General features: G+C 49.2%; 2 protein-coding genes across 3 annotated transcripts; one reads left to right on the forward strand and one right to left on the reverse strand.

Annotated features, from left to right (window-relative positions):
- Window positions 1-1,003: 1,003 nt before the first annotated feature.
- Window positions 1,004-7,285, reverse strand: LOC104831888 (cytochrome P450 2C8-like). 2 transcript variants are annotated; one of them, XM_010567732.1, is made up of 9 exons: window positions 7,087-7,285; window positions 6,583-6,745; window positions 5,950-6,099; window positions 5,482-5,642; window positions 4,911-5,087; window positions 4,245-4,386; window positions 3,638-3,825; window positions 2,294-2,435; window positions 1,004-1,604 (listed from the first exon to the last, which is right to left on the reverse strand). In XM_010567732.1, the coding sequence occupies exons 1-9, from the start codon at window positions 7,264-7,266 to the stop codon at window positions 1,423-1,425; spliced, it is 1,485 nt and encodes a 494-aa protein (XP_010566034.1). In that variant the 5' UTR covers window positions 7,267-7,285; the 3' UTR covers window positions 1,004-1,422. The 2 variants fall into 2 exon arrangements, with proteins under 2 accessions (XP_010566034.1, XP_010566035.1); XM_010567733.1 differs by having other exon boundaries at window positions 1,423-1,604; window positions 4,911-5,078; window positions 5,473-5,642; window positions 7,087-7,170.
- Window positions 7,286-12,041: 4,756 nt separating this feature from the next.
- Window positions 12,042-17,406, forward strand: ZP4 (zona pellucida glycoprotein 4). The gene is made up of 11 exons (XM_010567734.1): window positions 12,042-12,240; window positions 12,593-12,714; window positions 12,793-12,895; window positions 13,464-13,619; window positions 13,997-14,184; window positions 14,367-14,464; window positions 14,802-14,932; window positions 15,139-15,322; window positions 15,396-15,543; window positions 16,899-16,977; window positions 17,312-17,406. The coding sequence occupies exons 1-11, from the start codon at window positions 12,042-12,044 to the stop codon at window positions 17,404-17,406; spliced, it is 1,503 nt and encodes a 500-aa protein (XP_010566036.1).
- The last annotated feature ends 1,969 nt before the right edge of the window (window positions 17,407-19,375 follow it).

Genomic DNA, 19,375 nt, shown 5'->3' on the forward strand with positions numbered 1-19,375 from the left:
CCTGGAGTACCCAAGCTCTCTGGGAGGCATGGTTTTGCTGTCCTCCTAATAAATTTTAATAAATAACATCTGTTATTTTAATCAATAACATCTAAATCCTTGAAGTGATACTCATGGTAGATAAGAGCAGCTGGAGAGTTGGCTGGAGTCCTCATCACTCAGGTGCCTGAGTGTACTTCTTGCAACAGCCTGCAAAGACAAGCATGCACTCCTCTTTTCATTTGGCAGGAGTAGTCCAGACTATAAGTGAGATGAAGTGATATGCCCAAGAAAACTGGAAGGAGAATGCAACTCCAGCTGCAGAACTTAGCCCCTGTGATGGCAACTCCCCTTCGTTCTCAGCTGTTCCTTACCCACAATGGCCTCTCTATCACGCTGTTCTCTCTTCTGTACCTTGGCATTTCAGCTGGGAGGTGGGCTGGGAGTGTGATTCAGGCAGGAGGCCTCAGCAGCCCCATCTTGATTCGTGTGGGGATGCCAAGAGGCCACAGTGACAGGCAGGGTTGTGCTCCAAATGACTCAGGGAGAGCAGTAGGCCTCGGGGAGTTGGTGGGAGGAGGACAGAGAGGAGCCATAGGGAAGGTGCTCCCAGTTTGGGGAAAGGCTGGGGCATAGTGTGCCTGAGAAATGAGAGGAGCCCCCAGGAGCAGCCAAGAGTCCCATTGAGGGGATGAAGGCAGCTGGAACTTCAGCCTCTGAACTGGGGGGGCGGGGGAGTGTTCTCCTCTACAAGGGATGCTGCAGCTATACTTCGGCTGGCTGTGGGCAGCAGGACTGGCAGCCCCAAGAATGGCAGATAGAGCTGCTGATAGCCCCCAGGCTGCAGGACCCCCTTCCCATCACACACCATGAGATTCCTCACAGGTAGTGTGCTGCCAGCCACAGGCCCAGCAGCAGTGGGGGCCCTTCCCACACGGTGCTGGCCACAGGCACTGTGGACCTACTCCGCAGTGGAACAGCAGATGTGGGTGCTGCCCAAACCCAAAGAAAATAATGGCTCAAATCCTCATAAACAGATTTTTCTTTACTGGGTCATTAACATACACACAAGCAGCGCTATCCATCTGCAAAGCGTACTGCCGTTGGTGGAACACGTGCTGTGGGAGAAGCAGGTCATGGGCAGCCATGCGAGCCATGTTTATGAGAAAATCAGCTGTTTGATGCAGTCACTGCACTCAATGAACCTGTGGACAGAGCGTCAGTGCACAGGCTGCAACGTCACCCAGGGCCTCCTTGCAATGTAGCGGAGCAGTTCTGGGAGTCTTTGAAGGTGTCTACTCTGTGCATGTATCTACTCTGTGTTTGGGTTGCCTTCCTGGAGGCCTTGCAAAGGTGAGCCAATGCTTCTGCTGTTGGTTTTAGTAAGGGAGATGTAAAGGAGTAGCCAGGCTCAGGATACCGTGGAGAGAGGTTTTGTGCTTTTCAGCGGGGGAGAGCACAGAGCTGGTAGGCAGGAGGTACATTGCCTGTCCCACTCAGTATTGGGGTTATGTTGAGTTCCTGGGGATCGACAACAGGCTTCAAGGTAAAGTTCTGCAGGATGGTGGTTATGAGTAAGAATATCTCCATGCGTGCCAGGCCCTCTCCAGGGCACATTCGCTTGCCTGGAAGTGAAAACAGCAAATAGCACTCAACAGGTGTTGCTGAGTAGACTAGAGTTTGTACTAAGCAGATGTGTTGCACAGCTTTATTTACGGGATACAGCCACAGCAGTGAGATGACTGTCAGGATTACTAAGGACATTTGCAAGAGAAGAGTTTGTTGGAGAAAAAGACCCTTAGCAGTTTGGCTGGGTGTGCGAAGGAAGAACAGGAGTAGAAGTCTTAAACATGGAGGAGGCATCACAGGAGGCAAGATGAGAGAGAGCAAGGTGACATAAAGCACGGGTGAGAAAGCAGAGGGTTGGAGCTATTGGTAGGTGAGTGGTTGCATGCGGCCTGAGAGGTACTTAAGAGGTGCTGGGGAAAAGTAGAGCTACCACAGAAAGACAGGTTGGTTAAGGATGACTCTGGTGGTTGTATAGGAAGGTGACAGGTATTTTAGAAAGTGTCAGTGGGTCCCATTCATGTCGTTACATTGGCACCTCCTAGTAGGAGGTCTGAGAAGCCACCAGGCCTGAACAAGATGGGAGATGCAGCTGGGGAAGGGAGCAGCAGGGAGGAGTTATCCAGAGAGCAGTGAGTCCCAAGGAAGCACTAGGGGGACCACGCTGGGAAGAGGGAGAGTGTGTTATAGGGAAGGGCAGGGTGGTCACCAGAGGAGGACATCAACAGAGAGAAAGCCTGTGCTTTACCTGCTGAGAAGGGCATGAAGAACTCACTCTTCCTAAAGGTGCCATTGTCATTCAAGAAATGTCCAGGGTTGAACTCATTTGGGTTTGGAAACTCTTTACTGTCATGGAGGACAGAACTGAGGATGGGAAAGACTGTGGTGTCCTGAGGTAACACAAGAAGAGCACAACATGAAGCGGAGACAAGTTAGATCACTTAGATCCGACTGCCTGCCAGGTTAAGACTGAACTTCCCAGCACAGCCCTACCAGTGCCTTTTGTTTGCCTTTGGGGACCCTTCCGCTGGGGAGGCAGCTTTAGGGAGACCCTGCTAGATGTCACAGCAGGGACAGTCGTTGGCTGCTTTTCCTGAATGCTCCCTCTCACTTTCAGACCATTTATCCTCACCTTGCTCAGGTCATCTGGGGACACCCCACCTAATTCTTCCTCTTTCTTAGTGTTTCACAATAATGAACTTGTAGATGCACTACGTTCCTTCTTTTCTGTGAGCCCCCAAAAGCGAAAGCACACAAAGCTGTGGAAGTGAAGCTCTCTTCCCCTCTCCTGGCAAATTTCTCCTGCCACGATCCGCTTCCTTCCCTCTTCCTGACCAGCCATTGATGTGGGGGTGGGATAAATAATCCAGCAGTGATGACACAAGAGCCCTCTGCTGGAAGCTGAGCAGTTCTCTGGGTCCTGCGTTTTGATTTTACAGAGGCAGCTGAAAATCAAAACGCCAACAGCCTGTGTGCTGCTGTTCCCCTGCTGTACACGGTCACCTAGAAGACAGTATGTAACATGAGCATCGCTGCCATGGGCCAGGCCAGGCCGTGGGTTGCTCTAGCCCATCAGCCTGCCTCTGGCAGTGGCCACCAGTGACTGCCTCAAGAAGTGTGTGAGAACAGCAAACAGGTTTTGCTTGTTCCCTTGAATGCAAACATAGCCTCAAGTACTTTGTGGCTCAGGGGCTTTCTGTGCTCAATAACCACCAACTGACTTTGCATCCAAGCACATGTACAGGCTCTCCTGGATGGTGGTGAGCAGTTCCATAGCTTTGCTGCCTTTTGTGTGAGGAGTCACTGATCTGGGGTTGTTTTTTTTTGTTAACGCACTGTGTTTCTGCAGATAGGTAAAGCTGCAGAGCAAGTGAGCAAAGGTGTTGGGCAGAGCTACTGTTCCAGTCGGCCCATGGAATGGGAACAAGGGATTGCAAGTGAGCTACAGGAGCCTCAGGATAAAATCTTCATGAAGGGCTGGGTGACAACGAGGTCAGGCTACAGCATTTGTAGCTTCTGGCTTGTAACTGACAGCCTAAGAGCAAACATGCTGCCACCTTGTTGTTGAACTTGAAGAAGCTTGCCCACTAACCTTGGGAATGACGTACTCTCTGAAGCCGGTGTCTTTGGTCACAGTGTGAGGGAGACCCATGGGGATGAGGGAAATGAAGCGCTGGATTTCATGGACCACTGCATCTGTGTAGGGCATCTGGGTCTGATGAGCCACACAAGGTCTTCGTGATCGTCCCACTACCTGGTCAATCTCTTCTTGAACTTTCTCTGTCATGAAAGGCACAAACCATAAAATGGGTAAATAAAATCAAACGTACCTAAACAGGTTTCCATAAGCTGTCCACAGATGACAGGAGCATTGATGTTGGTTTTGGTGTGGACTAGAACATAGCTCCACTGTGGCCCATGCAAAGAATGTCCTCCTGGTGACTTGGCTAATGTGTGTATAACTGGGAGATAAAGATGTGGACACAGTCGCGTCCCTGGCTGTGAGGGGAGTGCAGCTGATGATGATGCCAGTGAAGCTGAGGGATCTCTAACGGCCACCCTGGGGAGTGATGGTGCAAGGACCTTGCCCTTTTGGGTAAAATATGAGAGAGAGGAGAAACGTTGGAAGAAGGATGTGGTGTTAGACACACGCCCAGCCCAGGGGAATAGCTAGAGAGGAAGAGGCCACAGACTGGTACCTTGCATCTGCGGGTATTTGAGAAGAAGCAGAAGCCCATATCTTACAGTGGTGCTAATTGTCTCAGTTCCGGTAATGAACAAGTCGAAGGTGCTGGTTATCAGGTTCTTCATGTGGAAACTGGAATTGGGATGCTCTTTCTCCTAGGGAAAAGGCTGAGCTGTTTCTCTGGCTGAGCTAAGAAAAGTGGCCCTTTCTTGTGTCATCCCAGGCCTTCCCCTTTGCCTAGAGCTGTTGCATTTCTCTGCTAAGGTGCAGCAGCCATCTGGGACATTGCAATGCTATCTTTGTGCAGTAAGCTGAACCCCAGAGCAACCTTCTTTCAAGCTGTGCACCGAATGGTACATAGCTGCCTGTTTGCCCTTGCTGTGCCAACTGCTTTCTGGTGAAAGAACTGCAAGACCAGACTGCAAATGTCCCTGTGTTTTGGTGAGAGCAGATGAAGGTCTGGCTGTCCAAGCAGCTGCAGGTAGTGGCTGCTGAATGTGCAGACACAGAGCTATAAGCTCTAGCACAGGCAATATCTGGGGTATCGTTGGTGTCTTCCCACTGCACAGGTCAGCCGCCTGGGAAGGGGTCATCCCGATGTCTCTGTTACTTAGGAGAGGGAAGGGGCTCAGTGTAGATATGTTTGCACATGCGCTGGGGCTGCATGCTGTCTCCTTACCTCCTGCATTCTTCTGAGGAAGCAGTCGATGAAATCCTGGGGGGAGCTGGGATCTAGGGAGGCTTGGTGCATCTTCACCTCCTCTGACACAAAGGCTTTTAGAGCATCAAATTCTGTGAATATTTTGTTGTGTGGGCCAGGCAAGTAATCCAGGATCTTTGAGAACATCTGGTACAGCTGGAAGGAAAGAAACAGGAAGGTCCCTAGCATGACCATTGCCCCATCCTTTGATATTAGCAAAAAAGCCTAGGAAGGCCACAACACTCTCAAGTGAGCCAAGCAGAAGGGCTATGAGGCTGGGCAGTCTGACAGGGTGGTTGGAGCTTGCTTAGTAGTAGTAGGAACCTTAAAGGTGGGGAAGAAGGGTATTCAGGACTAAGGGGAAGCTGCACTTAGCTGGCAAAGCCAACTCCATTGGTGAGGGTGCTTCTTGCTCTTGAATGAATACCCTCCTGTGCAGCAACGCATTGATGGGGTCCTAGTTAGAAGACTGAAATGGGGCTTCATTGGGAGGGAGGCCTCCTGCTCCCCTGGGGGAATGTTGCCACTGTGATATGGCTACTGAATGTACCTGTCCCCATGGGGAGTTGATCATCTCAAAGATGTTGTTCATGTTGCTCATCAGGGCCAGGAACTTCTTGTCTTCATAGTCGTATCGTTTCCCAAAGATGATGGAGCATATGACATTGGAGACAGCACAGCTCAGCATGAAGGTTGGGTTAAAAGGTGTTCCTGTGATTTCAGAAAAGTTACAAACCATAAAAAAAAAAACAAACCCAAACTATGGCTACTTATGGCTGCTGTGGGTAACCTGAGCTCTGGTTGTTAGTGGAAATATCAGATCACAGTCTCTGAGTAACACAGAAAGGTCCTCCAAAAAGAATAGTACATTATTACAGAATTGTTTACTGCTTTGTAATGAGGGGTAGCTGGTGCATGGACCAAACACATGGGAACTTCAATTCTATGCTGAAGACATGGGCTTCCTTAATATAGTCCTTTTTTTGCAAACATAAGCTGTATTAAAAGTGAACCATACCCTTTGTTTTGTTGATCTCTTCCAGCAAGTACTCAGTTTCCTCCTGGATCCTCTCTTCAATGCTCCTTTTCCCCATTCCAAAGTTGCGCAGAGTACTGAGAGCAAACCGCCGGACTTGTAACCACTCCTTGTTGTTGCTAAAAACAATCCCTGCAGAGGAAGAGGGAAGACCTGGCTTGGATGTGCTGGGTGTGAGATGAACTGAGGCTCATGGTGACAGTGAATCCTGTCCCTGGGAGAGCACTGACGTGGTAGTGTCATAGTGTGGTTTGGAGGCAATCTCTAGAGGTCCTGCAGTCCAACTGCCTGCTTTTAGCCTTCTCCACTACATACCCAACCTCCCTGTGAACAATTCACTACTCATAACCGCAGATAATTTCCCTTGCTGCAGCTGGTGACTGTTGCCGCTTGCCCTTTCACTGCCTATCGCTGAGATGAATCCGGTTCCATTTCTCTGCTACCCTCTTTGAGTGGAAGCCAGCAATTACAGCCCACTCTGCCTTCCCTTCTCCAGGTGGGACCCACCCACTCCCCGCAGTCTTCTCTCATGCATGGTACACTCCAGCTCTAATCTGCCGAACGCACCCTCAGCCCTTCCCTTCTCCTCAGAAGGAGCTCGATCAGCAAACACACCTAATCCATTGTTAGCCCTGTCTCCTATTGGCATGTGTCCTCTGGCAGCAAACTCATCCGCGCGATCAACCAAGGCTTCTTTCACTGCATCGTGTCCATGCAGCACCACCACTGGGTCAGAGCCCAAGTGCACTGTGAACACTGGTCCATACTCTTCACTGAGCTGTCAAAATGCAAAAGAGAACATGGCCATGGAGCAGATAGGGAGGAGGAGTTGAAAAGTGGCCTTGCTGCTGCATCCCACTGTGGGCAGTGCAGCCTCACAGACCAGCAACATCAAGATTTGGTCCTCTCATGATAAATGTGGTTGTGGAGAGGGTTCCCAGCTATCAGGCACTGGACAACAATGGCAACAGCAGTGAGGGGGAGCAGCTGAGACCCCCAGTACTTTTCTGCTTCTCTGGGATTGCCACTCATCAAGCTATGGCCACAGGTTGTCCCAATGCACAGGTCCCACACATTTCTTGCCTGCAGAAGAAAGTAAGAAGAAGAAAGTAGCCTTACCTTCTGGAGGGTTTTGGCCAGGTTCTTTGGTTTCACTTGCAGCACATTACCTAGGATGGGAAGAGGAGCCGGTCCCGGAGGCATCTTCCCCTTTCCAGACCTCCCGCTCCATGCTGTGAAGGATAGCAGGCAAGCAATGCAAACCAGGAGGACAACAGTGGCTGCTCCCAGGAAGTCCATTTGCTTCTGTGGCTCAGGAGGGTGTGACTGGCTGCTGGAGCCCAAGTTTATATACTGAAGGGCTATGTTAGCTCAACAAAAAGTTTTGGATCATGTGGCTGAGTTAGTCAATATTACCAGTCAATCACTTGTTAGACTGCCCTGTGTTATGAAACTAGGACTTCTCTTGGTGTTAATTGGCCATTGAAGACACACCTTATCTCAAACAACTGCAGAGGCCAGCAGAGGTTAAGAAATTTATAATGTGGTCATAAAACTTGTTTTGTTTCACCTAAAGTTCATTGTTAAAGAGATCACACTAGAGGCACACTCTTCTACTGAGATGCTCCCAAAAATTCACTGTCACGAGAGCATCTTTCAAGTACTTCAGTGCCATTTGGATTTTCTGTTCTTCGGTATTGATTGTACAAGCTCTCAGTGGGGTGAGCCATTCTTGCTTTTTCCTGAAGTCTTCCTGACATTATCAGTGGAGTTCACGCTGTGTGGAATATGCCAAAGAACATACTGACATGTTCTCCTCAGTGCACAGCAATTGCTTCAGTCTCTCTCCCTAGGGGTCTCTGGCCTCACAAGAGAGGAAAGTATAAAACACTCATCTAGCAAGGACAGAAATGTTTCCAGGCATCACAATAGACAAGAAAGGACTTGCTGGGAAACAGAAGATAAAGACATAAGAAAAGAGGCCTAGACCTTGGGACTCTGACCTCTTCAAGGTCTCCTAGAGGAGAGGAAGACTGAAAGAAGCAGGTAGAGAAGAGAGAAATCAAGAACTTGAGAGGATATCTGGGGAATGGCTTCCCAAGCTGAGACAGAGCTTCACTTGTGAGGGGCTGGGTATAGGTTAGTGCAACCTGGCAACTAGTCCTTGCACATGCAATGACCAAAGAAGCCCACCTAACCTCCCGCTGGAAGCTGGCATGCACAAGTCCTGTTTTGTTGATGTCTGACTCCGATATGAGGAACTGCTCCCCTGGGAGGGCCAGAGGTGCTCTGGGAGGCTGCAGAGCATGTCTGGCGTGTTGTGAGAACTTCAAAAAGAGCTGGAAGCTTCCAGCCCAAGATTGCTCTGGGGCTGTGTACCTGTGAGGTCCCAACAGCAGTGGCAAAGGCAGGTAGAGAGAACTGTCAGGGCTGTGGCACTGCCTGTGCTCAGTTTGCTCAGTCTGGCCATATGCTCTCCTGAGCTATGACATTTTTGCAGGCAGACAGATCTCATCCAACTGAGCAGAAGATGTTGTGATGATAGGGGGATGTAGGACTTGGTGGGAATTAGTGAGGGGCCCGGGTGAACTGGGTGCTTCGTTGGAGTGTGCTGGGTTTGCTGTGCAGCAGTGCCTTAATGGGAGTTTCCCCGTTGCTCAGAGGTGCTAGTGAAGGCCTCCATCCCTTGCAAAAGTTTTTGTATCTCCACTATGAGTTCTTAAGTCATCCTCACTCTCTTGCATAGGTGCAATAATTTGCTAGTTGTTCTTTTTAAATCTCATTTCATATCTTAAAGACCCATGCTTGATACTTTGGTGGAAAAACTGAGTTGCCAGTCTGGGCTAGTTGCTGATCTGCTGGCCTAAACTTCTGCATCAGCTCAGATGTTGCCAGAGCAGTTCATGGAAGTTCATGTATCTCTAGAGACTTTCACCTGGTGAAACTGGAGTTCATGGGAGTTTGCACTGCTACATGAGGCCTCTCTGCTGCCAGCATTCATGACCTTACCACCTTCCCTGTAAAGTTCTCTCTTCCTGGGAACAAGGGCTCACTTCTCAGCTCTACTTCACAGTTTGCAACATACTTTGGGCAAAAGCCCTGGAACTAGGAATACTTTCAAGATTTCTAATTTGTATCAGGATAAAATCATTATATTCCAAATATTTCCACCACCCTGGCAGACCCACTGGGGATTTACAAGGGAGGAAAACCCATAAGACTAGTGACTCAGACCTTTCCCTGTGGGAAACCATGGGCCTTTTCATGTAACAGTAATGTCCAAGGGTTTTCTGAGTACTCACTTCTGTTTGCAGATGCTATGAGGAGGCAGGGCTGGTCTGTCCTCTCCATCCATGTGGAAGTCCAGGAAGGCCAGGCTGAAATCCCCTCCTCTCCATCTTCCCCAGGAACTTTGGTTTTAAGTTCATTGGAGGCATGTATTAGGGATATTAAAAGAAAAGGCTACTAGTGTTGTAGCTTTGCCTCTTTTTTTCTAAAATAAAGCACAAGCTTGAAGAAAATCTGTCATCTTTGTGTAGAATCTCTTGCAGGCTTGCTGCCTGCGCCTTCTCTTTTTGGACCTCGGTTCACAAGATGGCACTGCTAAATGCCACTCCTGCCCACTGTGCAGCCAGCACTCCTCATCCCTGGGATGCTTGGTGCAGATATCCCTGCTGTCTGAAAATGCCATTCAGCTTCTGTGGAGGCATGTTTTCACTGAGTCACTCCTCCGTGTACTGCCATTTTGTACCATGTATGGTGCAGGGTACAGACCAGACACACATCTATCTTGTTGGAGGCAGTCCCACAATGTGCAGGGCATTTTGTACTCCTCTTCCCAGCACTTCTTGGTGGTGGTGTTTAATACCTCCTTTTCTTCCCACAGGTCTCGAGAGCTTTCTACAGCCAGGGCAACTCCTACACTGCCACTACATCTGCCCCAGTGTCCCAGGCTCAAAATTGTTAGGAGGCGAGGATTTTCCAGGTTTGCGAGCAAGAGAGACCTGCTTGTTTCCTCTCAGCCAGGCTGCTTTCCACTGCCTATAACAACTTCTTCCAACCAAGCATTTCATTTCCATGAATTTCAGGCTCATTTCACTTGCCTCCCATCTCTACATCATTCAACATGGCTGTCAAGCGTGTGTGTAGAAGTTAGGACCTGAAACCATTCTCAGCACTGGTATTGCTTGGAGGATCTACAGCACTCCCAGTGTTGTTTCACATAGAGTTATTCTTCAAGTATGTGTAGACATTTTTCCTGTCAGCATAAACAAAGTATTGGTGAGTTAAAGTGTAATGAAAACTATCTCTCTGTAGCTGCAAAGTACTTTTAAAATTTGTTATTGTTTACCCAATTATCAGCAGGTAACACAATCAAATGAAGCATTCAGCAGTCACACAGTGGCTGTGAATTTGGGGCAAGCTGTCTTGGCACAACACTCAGCTTCTACAGAGATGAGGCCTCCCTCCCTGCTAAAGTCCAAATGTTTTCCCCGGATGCCTCTCCAACGTGGCTGCCCAGTGCCCTGGCAGGCACTGGGATGAGCAGATTTTTTCTGAGCACTGCTCAAACAGCAGCCATGCAGGCAGCCTGTCAAGGTCCATTTGCTTCAGTCCCTGCTGTGCAGAGCAGCTGGAAAGGTCTTGTACTTTGTGGAACAGCCCTCCTGGCTGGTGCATGAAATAAGCAGTGTGCAGGGTAGGCACGGTGACGTTCTTCACTCATCTGGCTGGCTGGGATCGCAGCAAGAGGAAAGATGGGCTGTGGGCTAAGGTGGAAGAGCAGATGAAAACGCCTCCCTTGGACTCAGCTGCTACCCATGCCTGTTGATGAGGGCTGGCTGGCGAGCACGCTGCTTGCTGCATGGTGCTGTGCAGATGTTTGGGAGCTGGAGGGTCTGCTGAGAGCAGAAGTGTGGGTGGTCACCGATGGAAGTGCATTATTAAGGGTCAACATTAGAAATCCTACTCATCTAACCCACACATCATGCTGGGATATGTGTGATGATCTAGTCCCAAAGAAATAAGCGGATTACAAAAGAACATGATGGCACAGGCTACGCCAGTGCTCCCACTGCAAAAAGTAGAGCACAAAAAGGCATGCACAAACTATGTGTACATCATCTCTGCAACAGTGTAAAGATATTCACACCTCCCTTGCATGAATGCAGAAACATCTATGTGGAAAGATGGACAATAAGGCTTTTACTCAGTGTGGGTGCTGTAGCCTGATGTGCGGCGAGGGAGAAGGCTCTACGTGAGACACGGTGCAGTTACAGGCAGGCAATGGGTGCTGGCAGGCAGAGCTTTCTCTGGGATCACAGAGGCTCCCCTTCCCTGTGTTTCAGGCCCATCTTAGGGGCCCACCTGTCAGCTTTTGGGGGTGGGAGTCCCACAGAGCATATGGTCCTGCCACCTGGCAGCCAGGCCTGGAACAGTCCTGCAGCTATCCCCACACAACCACACTACAAACGGGGCTGTAGTCCACAGCCAGGAGTGTTTGAGGGGAATCACCTCCTTTTAGGTGTGCAAAGCCTCCTGAGCTCCACAGTTTTGCACAGATTTCATGTGGAGGGCTATTCCTGTGCTTATATGTTGGAGCCCTGTGTCTGGCATTTGAAGTAGTGGCACCTTTAAAAGAGCAAAAGAGCATTGTCACTCAGCTTCTTGTACTCATGACGTGTAATGAGCAATTAGAGCAGCAGTAGGGTACATGGGGAAAAGCAGGAGGATGTCCTGGATGGGTCAGCAGTGGAAAGAACTCAGGGTGAGAAAAAAGGGTTTGAAGACACTCCTGGGGCTCTATAGTAAATTGCACAGATGAGTTCCTCCCAGCTTAGGGGTATGAGTACAGGCCTATATCTTGAAATAAGCGCAGCTCCTGCCATGTGGTTTTCTTCAAAGGGTGCAAGCAGACTGTGATGGGTTCAGGGCCAGGTGAGGGCAATAGAAGGTGTTAAACTGCTGGGCTGGGTCCACCTGGACACTTCAGGAATTTCTGATCCAGCTGGCTCCACAATTTAAAAGGGCTAGGCTAAGAACAGCTGCTTTATGGTCCTTAGTAAGAGAGTGGGATGGGTGTTGCAGGACAGCCTAGGGCTACATTTGGAGCTATGCTCTTCTGGGGGTTTCTTGGTCCCCTTGCTTTTGTTGTGGGAGCTCAGGGAAGTGTTTTTTCTGATCCCACCCTGCTGGCTTGTGGCCAGGAAAGTCTGCAGCTCGCCTTACCTCCAGGCTGGGAAGGGAATGGTTCCTTTGTGCTGACTACTTGGGGTAAGTGAGGGTGGTGTCAAGAGGCTTTCTTACTGCTGTATCTTTGCACAGTGCAGAGGTATGCCTGGAATGAGGAGAAAGGGGCAGGTTTTGATGTGAAGTGCTGTCTAACAGCTTCACAGCATCTTGCGTAACCAGGGGGCTGTTTATATCACCCAACAGTCAAGGGTTTTGGTGGAGTGCTGTGCCTGGATCTAGATGGTCTTGGCTGTTGGGTTCCCTCCCACACCCCTGCTGGCCCAGACCCTGATACTGGCTAGGGCCTTGTTTCCTACAGAAAGGTAGGATTGTAGTGGACCCCATCTTCAATGTGGGATATTGAAGCTCCTGCTGCTGTGTCCTCTTTCCCTAGATACTGAGGGGAAAGCCCATGCTCTGCAGAATAACTCTGACTGTGGGCTTTTGGTATCTGGGACTCCAGATGGCTCCAGGAAAGTATCAGTCTCCTATACTGGCTGTTACATCTTTGAATGGGTGAGTGACCTTAGGGGTTCTGCTGGGAGTGTGGCTACTGCTGCTCTGGCTGCCCTGACTGGTGTGGCTCTCCCCCAGGATGGCAATTACTTCATGCTGGTTGGGCTTGAAGGAACAGATGCTGCTGGACAAAAGGCTCTTCATGAAGAAAAGCTGCTCAGGTGCCCTGTGGACCTTCCTGGTAAGACTCTGACAGCTCCTTGGGAAACCCTGCTTGTGTCTTGTGGTGGTGAGTGCCCTTCCTTTAGGATTACTGTTCCTAGTCAGTCTGGGGGCTGGGAAGGGGGACTTACTGCTGTGCAGAAGACTCCCTGGAGAAGGGTTTGGACACAGGAGCCACCAACTTGCTGAGGACTTGTGGCTCCTTTGTAGGGTCAGCAGGTGAATGTTCCTTGTGTCTCCTAGACATATTCTGACTGCATGAGTCCCTGCAAGTTCAGGGATTGAGCCAGAAACTAGGTACAATGATTTTCCTGACTACCACAGTTGAACCAGAACACTTTATCTTGACAGATCCCATGCAGTCCAGTCTCCTGTACATGGCTTCAGGGGGAGTATCTGTTCCAGGGAAACGCAGGTCTCTTCTGAGCAGGCTTCCATGCCAGCTCCAGGCCATGTATTTGACTGTCATCTGAGTCTAACTTCCCTTAATTTGTATGCAGACTCACCAGGACACCTTCCACCAGTGTCCTCCATCTTTGTCCCACTTCTCTTGTGCTTTAGCTGCAAACTCCTGCTGTTTCTTCCAGCCCTGGATGCTCCAAGCAGTAGTGTCTGTTCTGCTGTCCTCAGCCAAGACCGGCTGCTGTGTGCTTCCTTGCCTATCAGCCAGGGAGACTGTGAAGTGAGAGGCTGCTGCTATGACCCTAGGGACAGGGTGAAGCCTTGTTACTTTGGTAACACAGGTAAGCGTGAGCAACTGTCCTCCCCTCCTCCTGGAGGAGCTGCAAACTGGGATTCCTCACTTCCCTGGCAGAGCAGGATTGGTGTGTACCAGTTCTTCAGGTGGCTTATGGCTGGTTTTTTTGGCTGTTAAGAATACTCTGTCCCATTGAAGTGTCCAGCCCATTCATGTATATTGCAACAGACCTGGGTTTATGGCTAGAATCAGTGTTGTTGTTAGAGCTGCTTGCACTTGTCTTGCTGTGCTTGGCACTTGCTTTGCGGGTTACAGGCAGGAGAACTTGCAGGACTTGCTGGCCTTGTCTTTGCTGTGATGTTCAAGCCTCCTTTCCATCCCTCTTCTCCCTGAGCTCAAGACTGATTATATCTTTTCCTCTAGTGACAGCTCATTGCACACCAGATGGCCAGTTTTCTATTGCTGTCTCTCGGGATGTGACCCTGCCACCCATTATCCTGGACTCTGTGCAACTGACCAGTGGACACAGTACTGGCTGTGTCCCTGTCATGAAAAACAATGCCTTTGTTGTGTACCAGTTCCTGCTCTCTGCCTGTGGCACCACTTTTCAGGTGAGATCTGTAGCTGTCACTAGGCTGGACTAGCAGGAGCTTGCAGACCTGGAACAACCTGACATGGCTTTGACTACTTAATGGGCACCCTACAGACTTCCAGAGGCCAAATACTGTTCTCCAGCATGGCATTAATCCAGCTTGATTTTACTGCAGCAACAGTGCCTGGTCTGTCATTCCAGGTGACTGGAGACCAGGCCATATATGAGAATGAGTTGGTGGCATCCAGGGATGTGAAGACTGGGAGCCTTGGCTCTGTCACTAGGGATAGCACTTCCAGGTATTACCCTGGGGCTGGTATTTCTGGGTGCCACTGTGTTCAACGTCACTAGAAAAATTCCTGCTTGTCACAAGCTCTGAATTCCCTACAGGGCACTGGAGTATGCTAGGGACTGGTATTTCTCTAGTTAGTGGGAATAAAGCTGGTGCTGATCGCTGACACTCTGCAGACTCAAATCTGAACTCTGAAGAGAATTCCAAGTATTTGTTAAAAGGAAGTGTTGAAGGAAAGATTGGGGATATGACTAATTAAAGCGGATATTACATTGCCATCTTGGAGAAAGGTCACTCTATCTCCTTTCTTATCTGTTTGATTTGGGGTTTTCCTGTCCCACCAGGTTACATGTCCACTGTAGATACTCCATCACTGGGAGCTTCATTCCCTTGAGTGTTCAGGTCTTCACATTGCCAATGCTCCCTGCTGTGTCCCAGCCAGATCCTCTGTCCTTGGAGCTGCGTATTGCCTCAGGTATGAGAGGTTTGTAGGACTTGCTCAAGCCTCTTGGTGCAGGGCTCTGGTCTCTGCTGAGTAGTAAGGGAGTATTGATGGGTGAACCTGGCACTGCTGCTTCCCTGCCATGGTGGGAACTTACATGGCTATAAAGGATGCTCTCAGGTTGCCCCCTTCTGTTTTGTTCCTGCTCTAAAATGGCTCTTAGGTTTCTTCTGTCCCAGATGGAAGCTATACTTCCTACTATACTGACTATCCTGTTGTGAAGACACTGAGAGACCCTGTTTATGCAGAAGTCAAGATCCTTCAGAGAACAGACACAGACCTAGTTTTGGTCCTGCACCACTGCTGGGCCACACCAAGTATCAATCCCCAGCAACAGCTGCAGTGGCCTGTTTTGGTGGATGGGTGAGTGACTTGTAAATAGCTTTGGGTCAGGGCAAGACTTGCACTTTTTTCACTGCTGACCTCTCCTTCTCAGGTGCCCTTATGCAGGGAATAACTATCAGACACAGCTGGTGCCTCTGAGTCTTGCCTCAGGACTACTGTTCCCATCTCATTACCAGTGTTTCACCCTCTACACATTCACCTTTGTGGACTCTATTTCCCAAGAGATGCTCTCTGGGCTGGTAAGATCCTGTCCTGGTTGCTTAGCTTCCTATTGAGGACAAGTTACATGTATGAGCAATAAGAACCACTTCATAACTATGAGACTCTTGGCTGCCTTGTGGAGGGGAGGGGGCCCAAAGACTAGCAAAATCCCCTCCTGAAACAGAAGGGGAGAGGCTGATGCAAGAAACACTTCTCCCTCCCCTTCCCTGAGACAAATGTGGTAGAGGTAAGATGCACCACTGGAGGGGTGTGACAGAAAGTGACACTACTGAAAGTGTAGATCTACTTAAACAAGTACTAGCTTGCTGCCTAAGCTGTTCTCTTGAACTAGCTTAGGGTGTGTGGTCTAACTATGCTAATCAATATTCTCTAAATTTCTTGGCCAAAATGACGGAAATAGCTTTTGGTACTTGGGAAGCATCTGGGCTCTGAAACTCATGTGACTTAACTGCTCAGAAGCTCATGAAGTTCATCATGCCTTGTACTGTTTGCTTAGTGCTCCTGGGATCAATTAATACCCAGAACTGGTCCCAGCTCTACCTAGCAGTGGTCACAGTGTAGTGGTGCTTGGACAGCTGTGTCCCAGGTGTCAGGGAGAAGTGCTATAATGCCAAATCTGACCAAGTTTGAAGGTGTATTGTAAAGTATCAAAGCTGCCTTGCAGTGGGGGCTACAAGGCTGCAGCCTGTATGTGAAGCAAGGCAAAGCAACCTTTCTGCCTTGTCCCTTCTGTGACTGAGTGCATCTGGCTGGTATGGAGTTAGCTTTCCTCACAGCAGCCCATATGGTGCTGTGGTTTTGGATTTATGGCTAAAACAATGTTGATAACACACCAATGTTCTAGCCATTTGCTGAATAGTGCTTGCACAGCATCAAGGCTTTTTCTCCTCACTCCGCTGTTTCTCAATGCCAAGTGAGTAGGCATGGGGTAGGCTAGAACCTGGGAGGCATCACAGATGGGACAGCTGACCTAAATTGGCCAAAGACATATTCCATGCTGTATGATGTCATGCTCAGCAATAAGTACTGGAGGATTTTGTCTTCCAATGTAGCTGATGCTCAGACTAGCTGGGCATCAGTCTGCTTGTGGGAGTGGGGTGGGTGAATTGCCTTTGCATCATTTATGCTTTGATTTTGTTCTTCCCTTCATCCCTCTTGTTCACTTATCAAACTGCCTTTATCTCCCCAGCCACAGGTTTTCTTGCTTTTGCTCTTTCTTTTCTTTCCCCAACCTGCTGGGCCAGGGTCAGTGGAGTGAGGAAGTGGCTGTATGGGTGCTTAGCTGCTGGCCAGGGTCAATGCACCATGCTGGGATATCACCTGTCTACAGATACTGCCTGAGTGATTCCAGGCTGTGTCCCATTCTTTCTAGGTGTTCCTGCACTGCAGTACTTCAGTGTGCCACCAGTCTGTACAGGTGTCCTGCACCACCACTTGTCCTGCTAGAGCCAGTAAGTGTCCTAGCCTCCCTGCTTCCCTATCCAAAGGCGCAACAGGGGTCTAGCCTCCAAGCTGGGAGGTAGAGGGACATGTAGTCTATGGACTACTTCCCTTGAGCCATGGCCAGCTTGACAAGGCACTGACAAGGCTTCCTTTCCACTGAGGAAGGGCCCTTGCCCTTATGCCAAAAAGACAGAGGTCTTCATAGGCTCTTAATTCTCTGTTGACTCACAGGAAAGGCTTGGTCTTCACAGCTTCTTATGTGTTGAGAAGCTGACCTGGACAAAGCTCGCTGACCTTCATGGCTATACACTTCTCACCTAAAACCTTCATATTGCTCTGTAGGGGGTAAAAGGAGTGCTGTGCATCTTCTTCAGGACAGTGCCCCCCGTGCCTCCAGCAAAGGTCCTGTGATTTTCCTCCAGGATGAGCTAAGATAGTACACAGCCAAAGATGGCCATGGTAAGTGTGCCAGCACAGCCAGGCTGGGGAAGGGGGCTGGTTTAAGTCTTTCCTGCAGAACGACTGAGCCCCTAAGGCATCCCTGTGCCTTACTGGGGGAGTGTTAACTAGGGCATCTCTTTCCTCACAGGAGCAGCTGTGCATGCTGTAGCCCCCTGGGCTCTGGGGTTTGCAGCTGGGGCAGCTCTCTGCATGGTGCTTGTGGCTGCTGTGCTGTGGCAAAGGAAGGTGCCTGTAATGCATGAAATCAATGTATTGCAATAAAGTGGCTGTCAAACCCACTTGGTCTGTGGGGCTCCTTGCTGGCCTAGGGCACATAGGGTTGAATAGGTATGTCTTGGGGACCCTGGCTGTGAGCCTTTGTTTCAAGGCAAAAATTATCCTGATGGCTGTGAGAGTGCTTTCCAAATGCTGCTTCTCTGAATCCATCTCATTTTCTGGCTATCACTGTGCTCAGGTATTAGTGTTAACTGTCTGCTGCTGTCAAGAGGGAGCCCTTGTCACAGCCTGGGCTGTTGGGAAGCTGCACACTGAGACAGGAGGGATGCTGGGTGGTGTCTGCATTTCTGTCAGTGGCTAAGGTGGCCTTCAAAAGTACTTACCTTGGCTCCTCAAACACTGAGCAGAAGTGCAGCAAAACTAATTAAAAGCAAATCCTGCAGCCGCTTCTCCTTCAGGGCTGCGGAGCTGGTATTCGACTGTGCAGGGGAGCTGGGAATTGCCCACTTGCCCCTGAGCTCACTAGGTAAGCCAGGTCTGTGCTTATGTGGCAGGACTCAGAGGCAGGTATGGCAAAGCACTACACAAATGGGCTGCCTTAATGATGCTGTACATGAACCTACCTCTCTTGCTCTGGAAACAAAAAAGGGCAGGTGGGATTTTTTTTTTCTGGAGGATGAGAACAGGGGAAACTTCATTCCAACTGAAAAAAATCAAAGGGCCTATGTGGTTTGAACTTCAAGAAAAAAATCAAACTTGATTTAAAGATTAATCTTAAACCTTCATGCAAGAGTAGACAGGAGTCTTCAAAGCTCTTGGATTAAAGCTAATTTGATACGACTGTTGGCATAACACTGCTATGGATGTGCTTTTTTGAGATGAGAAATAAAACTTGCTGTTCTGAGCATCAGCAGCATCTCAGTGTGGTGTGGTCAGTCACAGCAGCTGAGCAGGATCATTCTCAGCTTCCTGAGGTCCTGGGCAAAAACAGTCCAGCAAACCACTCCTGATGGTGGAGGGGGAAAGGGGCTCCACCCCCTCTTCCTGCCCAGGTTGGGGGAGCTCTGGTGCTTGCACTCACATGAAGATCCCCTTATTGCTGATGGGGTAGTCCTTGAGCAAGTATGCTTGAGGGGAAGTAAAAATATCTTTTTCTCTCCCCCTGACTTGATTAGAAATTTCCCCCTAACTGGGGAGTAGTCTTAATCATACTGCTTAGGAGCCTTTAAAGGGGAACAGCAGCTCTTATATGCATGGAAGCAAAGAACTGAACAGTATCTCACTTGAGGTAGCAAATATTGTTCTATTTACTTGCCTTCTGTCCATACTGTGTGATTTGAAGGTGTTAACAGTTGCTGGGATCTTCTTTTTAATTCCTTTCTTACTCCAACAAGAAATTTCAGGGATCATCTTAGAATGTTTTTTTTTCTAGCAGAACTGCCACTTCCAGGATATCCAGTGCTCTTAGTCTTGCCTGCTTTTAAAATCTAATCAGAAGAAGAGAAGATAAGACTCTTCCAAGTTGTATGGTGTGAGAGTGAAGGAGATCATAGGCTGGAGAAATCATCAGCTGGAGATAGGTCGAACAGCCTCCTCCTTTAGGGAGTGCCTCTGGCAACTATATGTCCGTGTTGCAGGTGAAGCCCTGTCTGGGAAAGCAGAGTGTAAACTCAATGTGCCTTATAACAAGTCTTTAGCAGCTGTCTGTAATGTTAATTAACTGGGCAA

This window comes from Haliaeetus leucocephalus, unplaced genomic scaffold (assembly GCF_000737465.1).
Source record: "Haliaeetus leucocephalus isolate CR32 unplaced genomic scaffold, Haliaeetus_leucocephalus-4.0 Scaffold229, whole genome shotgun sequence".
NCBI lineage: Eukaryota > Metazoa > Chordata > Aves > Accipitriformes > Accipitridae > Haliaeetus > Haliaeetus leucocephalus.

Excerpts from the sequence above, each read along its gene's own strand:
- LOC104831888 (XM_010567732.1), bottom strand. The coding sequence starts at position 7,266 with ATGGACTTCCTGGGAGCAGCCACTGTTGTCCTCCTGGTTTGCATTGCT. Across the intron at positions 6,746-7,086 it reads TGGCCAAAACCCTCCAGAAG|CTCAGTGAAGAGTATGGACC; the intron begins GTAAGGCTACTT and ends GCATTTTGACAG. Across the intron at positions 5,643-5,949 it reads AGAGATCAACAAAACAAAGG|GAACACCTTTTAACCCAACC; the intron begins GTATGGTTCACT and ends CTGAAATCACAG.
- ZP4 (XM_010567734.1), top strand. The coding sequence starts at position 12,042 with ATGGGTGTTGCAGGACAGCCTAGGGCTACATTTGGAGCTATGCTCTTC. Across the intron at positions 13,620-13,996 it reads TTGTTACTTTGGTAACACAG|TGACAGCTCATTGCACACCA; the intron begins GTAAGCGTGAGC and ends CTTTTCCTCTAG. Across the intron at positions 15,544-16,898 it reads AAGAGATGCTCTCTGGGCTG|GTGTTCCTGCACTGCAGTAC; the intron begins GTAAGATCCTGT and ends CATTCTTTCTAG.